The sequence below is a fragment of the Gallinula chloropus genome, assembly GCF_964237585.1.
Source record: "Gallinula chloropus genome assembly, contig: HAP1_SCAFFOLD_220, whole genome shotgun sequence".
Lineage (NCBI taxonomy): Eukaryota > Metazoa > Chordata > Aves > Gruiformes > Rallidae > Gallinula > Gallinula chloropus.
This window is the reverse complement of record NW_028168487.1, coordinates 75,730-85,451: the sequence shown is the minus strand read 5'-3', so window position 1 is coordinate 85,451 and position 9,722 is coordinate 75,730. Positions and strand designations below refer to the sequence as shown.

Genomic DNA, 9,722 nt, shown 5'->3' with positions numbered 1-9,722 from the left:
GGAGACACTCAGTGCTGAGTTGAAGACCGACCTCTGCTCTCAGTTGAGGTGGTTGCCCTGTGCTGACAGGCACAGAGCACGTGGCTGTTTGGAGAGCAACACATCACCAAGGGAAAAGAATCCATGGTGGGAGCTGAGTCTTGGTTGGGCATCCCTGAGATGGGAATCTGTCCACTTGTAGAGTGGTCTGTGGGGAAAGTGGAGGAGGAGGAGGTGAGCTGTTCCCTTTGTGGTGGGGAGGGGGCAATTCCCCTTGGTCTGTTCTGAGGAAGGAGGGACAAACCTTCAGAGATGAGCTCGTGTGGTGCAATGTTCACATCCCAAGGCTCCTGGTCTGGATGTTTCCCTGAGAAACGGCCCTACTGACATACACCTGGTGTAACTACTCACTGCAGCCACCCACCACACAAATACCCAGCGTGCTGGAGCAACAGCTCCCTGCTAGACACCTGCTCAGGCAGCAGAGGTCCCTGAGCAACCTGTGAGACAGACAGATGTTGAGTTTGAGGGGAACTTTATTGATACTTCGTGGTGTTTGATTTTCAGTGGGTTTTACGTCGAGCTGGGTTTGTTTCCCACCAGTTCAGTTATAACCAGCTTGGTGAATCCTCCAGAGGGTGGTTTTGCCAAACCCTGGACCCTGTTGATGGTTCACTGATGGTTCTACACCATCCCCACCCTTCCCCTTCTCTCTGGCTGCCCTGTCTTCCTGCAGAGCACAACGAACACCATCCCACCTGGCAATCACTATGCTTCTGGCTCCTCCAGGTTCTTGTTAACTGCAGAAAAAAAGGGAGCAAGTTAAAGCAAAACCTGTTCCCAGGAGCTTTCTGTCACCAGAATTCCCTGCCAGAAGTTGAGAAGGTCCCAGAGAAAGTCCATGGGTTGGGTTATATAACCCAGAGGCTGTTGGGAACCCAACGCCTGAGGTTTGGACAGGGTTCTATGGGAGCAAGGACAGGACTGCATGAAGAGCAGGCTCTGACCTTGATGTACCTTGCACTGAGTGATCCAGAGGACTGCAGCACATGGTCCTGACAGCAGGATACTGTGCATCCCCCCGCCCCAAGGTGATATCCAAGTTCCTACAGCCCTGCTCATCCATAGGAAACCAGGGAAAGACTCCCAGGGAACCCTCTCTTCACCCACCCAGGGTCTGCCCAAGCTTCTCTCCCAAGAAACAAGGCAATGAGAAGTCAGGAACTCAGCTCCCAAGAGCTTCAGGGTCAACTCAGGCATTTACTGAGTACTGATGATGTACCAGCACAGACACCATTGCTCACCTCCAGCCCCAGAAACTGCACCACCATCCCCCTTCCTGCCCTTTAGGACCCTTGCCCTAAGCAAAGCTCCCTGGTCAACATCTTCCCCAGCAGCATCCACCCCACAGCCAGGCTGCCACGGGGGTGTTTTCTCCTGCTCTGTTGATACCCCTCTCCCATCAGCTGCTCCCAGCACATGTATCCTAACCAAGGGGTCTATATCCTTACAGTTCCCTGCTGTATCCCTTTCCCTGTCTCCACCAGCGTTATCCTGGGTTAGGGGCAGCCTTCCCACCTTGGAGAAGTGTCTGACCCTGTCCCCACGTCACCTCCGATGCCACAGTGTTGGGTGGTTACCTGCACAGACAACATCAGCATCCTCTCCGTGGTAGCAGTTGTGTTCACCCCACGGTCTGGCCTGGCAGTCAGAGATGCTCTCCTCTGTCCCCTTGCACTCCACATCATCCAGCCAGATGACATCAGGGCCTCTCCCGTAGCGGGCGCTTCCCAGCGCCGACAGCGGCGGCCCGCAGCCCACCTGCCTGCACACCACCTCGGCGTCCTTCATGTCCCAGTGATCGTCACACACGCTGCCCCAGCGGTTCTCGTGGAGCACCTCAACCCTCCCAGCACACTTGTTCGGGCCATCCACGAGCCGGACCGGTCCCTGCTCAGGAATGTCCACTTCTGCACCAAGGAGCAGAAGAGGAATGTTAAGGGAAGGTCCTACACACCCCACTGTCCGTGGAGAGCTTGGGAGAGGCTCAGGTGCCGCTGAGAACTATGGAGATAAGGCAAGGGTTGTGCTTCTCTGCGGTGGGAAGGAAGACAGAAAGCCCAGGGGTTGTGGGGAAAGAGCAGGAGAAAGCCTTCCAGGTCATCGTGGGTGGCTGCAGGCTCTACTGTGTGCGTGGTTCAAGGAGTCTGCTGGTTGATAGTCATCCTGTAGAGCAGAGGTGGGACAAGGGACCAGAGCAGGTTCAGGTAGAAGAACTAGAGCAGGATCAGGTAGGAGGAGAACCAGAGCAGGATCAGATAGGAGGAGAGTTAGAGCAGGATCAGGTAGAAGAACCAGAGCAGGATCAGGTAGAAGAACCAGAGCAGGTTCAGGTAGAAGAACTAGAGCAGGATCAGGTAGGAGAAGAACTAGAGCAGGATCAAGTAGGAGGAGAACCAGAGCAGGATCAGATAGGAGGAGAAGAACCAGAGCAGGCTCAGGTAGGAGAAGAACTAGAGCAGGATCAGGTAGGAGAACTAGAGCAGGATCAGGTAGGAGAACTAGAGCAGGATCAGGTAGAAGAACGAAGCAGGATCAGATAGGAGAAGAACGAGAGCAGGATCAGGTAGGAGAAGAGTTAGAGCAGGGTCAGGTAGGAGGAGAACCAGAGCAGGATCAGGTAGGAGAAGAACTAGAGCAGGATCAGGTAGGAGAAGAACCAGAGCAGGATCAGGTAGGAGAAGAACCAGAGCAGGATCAGATAGGAGGAGAAGAACTAGAGCAGGACCAGGTAGGAGGAGAACCAGAGCAGGATCAGGTAGAAGAACCAAGCAGGATCAGGTAGGAGGAGAAGAACCAGAGCAGGATCATGTAGAAGAAAAGGATTTAATGTTGCCCCTGGGTCAGCTACATCAGTCAGTCCACCCCCCTGAGTCAAATGAGTGAGCACTTCACTGCATCACAGGGCTGGTGAGTTAATGATGAGTTAAGGCTGAGTTAATGGTGAGTTAAGGATGAGTTAAGGCTGAGTTAAGGATGAGTTAACCAGCTGCATCCCTCTCTTCCCACCTCCTGGGACTTGGGACCAGCCCTGGTTCAAGCAGTGGGTGTATGTGTGGTGGGACCTGCCCACCCTACGCTCAGCATGTGCCCAGTGGGGGGGCAGAGGGTGGGCTCACCTGAGCACTCCACACTGGCGTCTTCCACGTGGTTGCAGATGTTGTCTCCCCAGGGCTTGGCCTCACACTCGCTGAGGGATGCTTCCGTCCCCGTGCAGTTCACGTCGCTCAGCCAGATCTGGCCCTTCCCCTCCCCGTATTTGGACTCTGGAAGGGCTGAGAGCGCCGTCCCACAGCCCAGCTGCCTGCACACCACCTTGGCCTCCCGTAAATCCCACTGGTCATCGCAGACGGTGCCCCAGACGCCCTCGTGAAGCACCTCCACTCTCCCAGAGCAGCGGTTGGGACCACCGACCAGGCGGACCGAGGTGGAGACGGTGATCCCCGAGTCTGCAGGTACATCAGAGGGGACATGCTCAGGCTACACATTGCCCTGTGTGCCCCATCTCCCCCCCCCCACCCCATTTCTATGCCCTGCACCTAACAGCTTCTCCTTCGTCATCTTCTCTACCTGTCCAAGAGAGTAGCACAACCTGACCTGGAGATAAAATGACCACATTAAAAAATGACCCCCAGGAAAAATGACCACCTCATTGGTGGTGACCACCTCATTAGTGAGCAGAGAGGAGAGAACATCTCAGACTGAAGCCCTCTTCCACAGCATGAGGACCCCAGGACACCAGCAGGACTGACTAGCTTAGCTCCAACTCAGTTGGAGAAGCTGAGGGAGCTGCGGATGCTCAGCCTGGAGAAGAGGAGGCTGAGAGGAGACTTGATCACGCTCTACAGCTACCAGAAAGGAGGGTGTAGTGAGGCAGGGGTTGGCCTCTTCTCCCAGCTGACTAGCTTTGGCAGGGGGGTTGGAGTTGATCTCTCAAGGTCCCTTCCAATCCCTGTGATTCTATGATTCCATGAAGAGGAAACGGTCTCAAGCTGCTCCAGGGGAGGTTCAGGTTGGGTATTAGGAAAAAGTTCTTCACCAAAAGAGTGGTGAAGCATCAGAACAGGCTGCCCAGGGAGGTGGTGGAGTCACCAGTCACTGGGGGGTGTTCAAACAACAGGCAGACAAGGTGCCTCAGGAGGTGGTTTGGTGGCTGCAGTGATGTAGGTTTGACCCCTGGACTTGATGATCTTGAAGGTCTGTTCCAACCTCGATGACTCTGTGACTCTAATCTCTTGTTCCTGCTAAACAAGACCATGAGGACACCCCAACCCCTGCCTGGCCAGAGCAGGAGAAAGGCAGGATTACCTGAACAGATAGCACTGGCATCTTCCCCGTGGTAGCAGTTGTGGTCCCCCCAGGGCCTCGCCGAGCACTCGGAGAGAGCGGTCTCCTCCCCTGTGCAATTCACGTCATCCAGCCAGATGGTGTCAACCCCCCTCCCAAACTTGGCTCCGGCGGGGGCCAGCACCGCATCCCCGCAGTCCAGCTGCTTGCAGACCACTTGGGCATCGTTCAGGTCCCAGTCATCGTGGCACACGCTGCCCCACTGCTCTTCGTGGAGCACCTCGACCCTCCCAGCGCATCGGTTCGGGCCATCCACCAGCCGGACCGGCCCCGGCTCAGGTATTTCTGTTCCTGCCAAAAAAACAAACAAGGGAGAAGGTTTGGGACGAGTCTCCGTGGCCCTGATCACCTGGAGATCACCAGTGAGGCAGGGCTTGGCTTCTTCTCCCAGCTGACCAGCGATAGGACAAGAGGAAATGGTCTCAAGCCGCTCCAGGTTGGGTATTAGGAAAGGTTTCTTCACCAAAACAGTGGTGAAGCACCAGAACGGGCTGCCCAAGGAGGTGGAGGAGTCACCAGTCCCTGGGGGTGACAGCAAAGCACCAAAGCGCTCTCTGCTTTGATGGTTAGAGGTCTCTGGTCACCTGGAGAAACCAGGAGCACCCACGATGCACCAAAGCTCTCTCTGATGGTTAGAGGACTCCTCCAAACTTCTGGCTTAAGAAGAAAAGCTCAAGGGGATAAAAAATCACCCCATGTGTGGAGGCTTCCAGGGGTGGAGGGGACTATCCCACTCCCAGCCATGCAGGTTGTTCTGGGTGCAAGAGGCATGATGGAGCCTCTCTGGGTCAAGCTGGGTTAGGAAGGTGGAGCTGAACCAAGTCCTTCTGCACCCCTGAGGTCCTAACAGGGTGGGTGAGAAATTGCCTCCCCCCCTGGCTTGTTTTGGGCAGAAAGCTCAATGTGAAAGGAAGGAGAAGACAACCCAGGGCTCACCTGAGCACTCCACGCTGGCGTCTTCCACGTGGTTGCAGATGTTGTCTCCCCAGGGCTTGGCCTCACACTCGCTGAGGGATGCTTCCTTCCCCCAGCAGCTCACGTCGCTCAGCCAGATCTGGCCCTTCCCCTCCCCATATTTAGCCTCCCGGGGGGCTGAGAGCGCCGTCCCACAGCCCAGCTGCCTGCACACCACCTTGGCCTCCCGTAAATCCCACTGGTCATCGCAGACGGTGCCCCAGACGCCCTGGTGAAGCACCTCCACTCTCCCAGAGCAGGGGTTGGGACCACCGACCAGGCGGATCTCGAGCTTGGTGGTGTCTACATCTTCTGGAGAGAGCAGAGAACCCAAGGTGAAGGCAGGGAATGAGGTGGGCTGTGTTGCCAAACCCCCCACTGAGGTGGGCTGTGTTGCCAAACCAGGAGGAAGAAAAGCCCAGGGTATTCTAATATTGGAATCTTTACTGGTTGGGAACTGGTTTTGAACTGGGAACGGCCAAAAGTCAGTTTGTGAGGCCAGAAGTCTTTGAGACACAAGTCACAAGGTTCATTTTCAGATGCCAAGAGAGAGATGTACCCCAAAAACTATCCCAGCATTCACGTTCTGGGTACGTCTCCCCATAGTCAAGGCCAGTATGTCCCAGTTACAAGGCCTGGAAGCAGCAAGGAGACAACTGAGGCACTTCTACCCCTGGGTCTGCTCAGCTCTTGGCAGTGATTGCTGGGTGCTGTTGTTGGGACCTTACAAAGTGTCATCACCCAGCAGTGGAAGGGACCTCCTGAGTCCCTTTTCCTGCTGTTGAACCCACCAGGACACAGAATCTTTCTCAAAACTTGGCTATAGTTGCCAAAAAAGTCCAACCACAACGTGACAGAGTGAAGAACCAAACCTCTCTGGACACCCTGTTCCCTTTGAAGAGGTCTGGGGTGCTGTAGGGGGGAGAAATTTGAGTATCTCTCTCAGGGAGCTGAGGGGACACCAGGAGTTCCTCCACCTCATGGAGATCAGACCCTCAGCATCAAGGGTATCTTGTTCTGTCAGGGTTTTGGGCCAGTAGTGCCCCTTTCACCCAGAGCTGGGTACCAGCTGCACACAGGAGGTGGAGTCAAGCCTTCTCCATCAGCTAAGCAGGAGAACTTGGCTTGCAGAGAGGAGACCCACAGAAAACAGGTCTCAGACCAAGGTCCCGTGGCCCTCAGCAGCACGTGGGCATCTCCAGATCAGGCACAGCATCGTTCTACACGACATTTCAAGGCAGCTGTGTGTCCTGACTCCCCCCTGGGAATACTGACCTGCCAGCAGGACTCCTGGGAGGGCAGCTGCAAGAGAAGGAACACGGGATGTGTTAGAGAGTCTCCTGAGCTCTGAGGAGCTCCAGGACAGCGACACACCAGGTTGGGAAGGACCTTTTAAGGTCACCTTGTCCAACCCCTCTGTAGTGAGCAGGGACACCTTCAACTGCAGCAGGTTGCTCAGAGCCCCATCCACCCTGACCTTGAGTGTCTCCAGGGATGGAGCCTCCACCACCTCTCTGGGCAACCTGGGCCAGTGTCCCACCACCCTCAGAGTGAAGAACTTCCTCCTAGTGTCTCATCTAACCCTGCCCTGCTCTCATTAAAAACATCTCCCCTCATCCTATCTCTACCTGCCCTTGCAAACAGTCCCTCCCCAGCTGCCCTCTAGGTCCCCTCCAGGTTCTGGAAGGGGCTCTAAGGTCTTCATGGAGCCTTCTCCAGGCTGAACCACCCCAGCTGAGCCTGTCTTGGTAGGAGAGGTGGTCCAGCCCTTGTATCATCCTCATGGCCTCCTCTGGACCCACTCCAAGAGGTCCATATCCTTGTGCTGAGGGCTCCAGGGCTGGATGGAGGGATCTCACCAGAGAATCCACTAGAGCTTGAAGCAAACCCTGGCAGGGGGTTTCCTGCCTGGGGAAAACCTTGCCAGGACCTGTTGGGTTGGGTTTTTTTTCCCTGGAAAACTCAGAAGAGGACTTTGTGCCCACCATGGAAGGTCAACAGCAACGAGAAGCTCAAGACAAACAGACTCTCTGCTCCTAAATGCAGCCACCTGGCAAGATCCCAAGCACTGACCCCGTGGCTTTGGGCAAGGGCAGAACTGCTGACACCAGGACAAGTCCAGGTAGGTCCTTTTTTTCCATCTCAAGGAAAGGCTGAGTGAGCTGGGGGTGTTCAACCTGGAGAAGAGAAGCCTGAGAGGGGATCTGATCAATGGGTATCAATAGCTGAAGGGTGGGACCCAGGGGGACATGGGCAGCCTCTGCTCAGTGTCCGTGGGGACAGGACAAGGGGTGATGGCTCCAAGTTGGAGCACAAGAAGCTCCACACCAATATGAGGAAGAACTTCTCCCCAGTGAGGGTGAAGGAGCCCTGGGACAGGCTGCCCAGGGGGGTGTGGAGTCTCCTTCTTTGGAGAGATTCCAGATGGATGCTGACCTGTGTGACCTGTCCCAGGGACCCTACTTGGGCACACTCAGCCCATCACCCTCCTCACATCCCACCTCCACTTAGCACGCTCAGCCCATCACCACACCAGGTCTGGGCTCCTCTCTGACATGTGGGAATGAAGAAAGATCTAAGGAAGACCTTTGTTTGTCATGCTGGGGGAGATGAAACACTACCACAGGTTGCCCAGGGAGGTGGTCGATGTCCCATCCCTGAGAACTCCCAAGGTCAGGTTGGGCAGGGCTCTGAGGAGCTTGGTCTAGTGGATGATGCCCCTGCTGATCACCTTTAAAGGTCCCTTCCAGCCCAAATCCTTCTGTGTTTCCTTGACTCCACAAAGGAACCCAACAGCAAGAGGAACCTGTGCAGGGAACCCCACCTTTGTGTGGTGTCCCCTTGGCTCAGGAGGGGCTGGGGTTCAGCTCCCCCATGAGACACTCCTGAATGGGGTGTCCAGGCATCGGTGGCAAGATGGGGCAGCACCCAGCTGTCCAGCTGGGGCTGTCTGGAGGCATCTGAGGGGCTCTGAGTGTTCACCACTCAGCTATGGATCAGATACCACCTCCTGCATCCCCATGCCTGGCTTCGTGCTGAGGGTGGTAGGAGAAGCAATGGTGGGAGAGAAGAACCGTGGGCAAAGAGGCCCCAAACCAATAGAAAAAGAGGAAAAAAACCCAAATCCCACTTGACTTACCCCAGAAACACGCCAGGAGGACAAACCTCATCTCCACAGCAAAGACACTGTGCAGCTGTTGCCTCTACGGGGCGGGGAGGAGAAGGCAGGACATGCACCCAAGGGCCCAGCTATTTGAGAAGTCCCCCTTTGCCCCAGCTCCTCCTCTCCACCCCAAAAACCCTCCCTCCCTCCCTCCCCATCCCATGGCAGGTTCTCATGGAAAGCCTCTGCCAGGAAGCAGCTCTTGTGTCATGAGGTTGTGAAAGGGCCCGTTTCGGGAACCCGCTGAGCAAACAAGTCCCCTCAGGACACCCAGTTCTGGACCAGCAGAGGCAGGGATGGGGGTGGTGGGGGGAAGAGAGGGTTTTGCAAGTCCCTTTCCAGGACTGGCTTCAGGCATCAGTGCCCAGGCGTAGCTGGGTGTGATGCCATGCCACGCAGGCAGCAGGAGAAGATGCAGGTGACCTTTTCCCAACGCTGAAAGGGATGTTTTCCAACAGTGGAAGATGTTTGCCAGGGTTTTTTTACCCATGTTTGTCCCATGGGAGCTTCGTTCTGCTCTCTTTCCCTGTCTGCTCTCCCTCCCTTTGTCCCATGGGAGCTTCGTTCTGCTCTCCTTCCTTGTCTCCCACCTCTTGAAGCCAGGAGAACACCAAGGAGCATCCCACCTTACTATTAAATCCATTGTCAAGGACTCTTCAGCCTCTCAGGCTGCCCTGCTCAGGAGAAGGTGGGTGGTGGGGGGAAGCACCCAGGATGGGGCACAGCCAGGACAGCTGCCCCAGACTGGCCAGAGGATGTTCCATCCCCATAACTCTGTGCTTGGCCAGGAGGTTGGGCAGCTCAGGACCTCGCTGAGCATCGACTTGAGGTGATGAGAAACTGTGGTGTTCATCACCTACTCGGACTATTCATCATCACCACCATCATCACCATCATCATCATCACTCCCTTTCTGCCCCGTTAAACCATCTCCCTCTCCACCCACCAGTTTCCCTCTCTCCATTTTTGATTCCATCCCACTGGGAGCTGGCGGCTGCGACGGTGGGTGGCCCAGTTAACCCAGTATGAGGAGAGAAGAACCCCCCTCTTCCCCCCAGTCCCAGGTGGGCTTTGCTTCTTTCCCAACCCCCACAGCTCCCTTGTGTTTTGCTCCTGATCCTCAGGTTCTTCCTGTTTGCCCAGAGTCTGGCCAGTAAATCCCAGTTGGTGTTTGGACAGTAGATGACTCACTTGATAATTAATCCCAACAAACATTGTC

At 55.6% G+C, this 9,722-nt stretch overlaps 1 protein-coding gene across 1 annotated transcript; it reads right to left on the bottom strand.

Annotated features, from left to right (window-relative positions):
• Window positions 1-497: 497 nt before the first annotated feature.
• LOC311204429 (scavenger receptor cysteine-rich domain-containing group B protein-like) lies at window positions 498-8,525 on the bottom strand. The gene is made up of 7 exons (XM_084280855.1): window positions 8,480-8,525; window positions 6,616-6,642; window positions 5,323-5,652; window positions 4,348-4,677; window positions 3,159-3,488; window positions 1,620-1,949; window positions 498-779 (listed from the first exon to the last, which is right to left on the bottom strand). Exons 1-7 carry the CDS (start codon window positions 8,508-8,510, stop codon window positions 748-750), a joined length of 1,410 nt encoding a protein of 469 aa, XP_084136981.1. The 5' UTR covers window positions 8,511-8,525; the 3' UTR covers window positions 498-747.
• Between the last annotated feature and the right edge of the window lie 1,197 nt (window positions 8,526-9,722).

Excerpts from the sequence above, each read along its gene's own strand:
- LOC311204429 (XM_084280855.1), bottom strand. The coding sequence starts at position 8,510 with ATGAGGTTTGTCCTCCTGGCGTGTTTCTGGG. Across the intron at positions 6,643-8,479 it reads CCTCCTGGCGTGTTTCTGGG|CTGCCCTCCCAGGAGTCCTG; the intron begins GTAAGTCAAGTG and ends CTTCTCTTGCAG. Across the intron at positions 1,950-3,158 it reads CGCCAGTGTGGAGTGCTCAG|AAGTGGACATTCCTGAGCAG; the intron begins GTGAGCCCACCC and ends TCCTTGGTGCAG.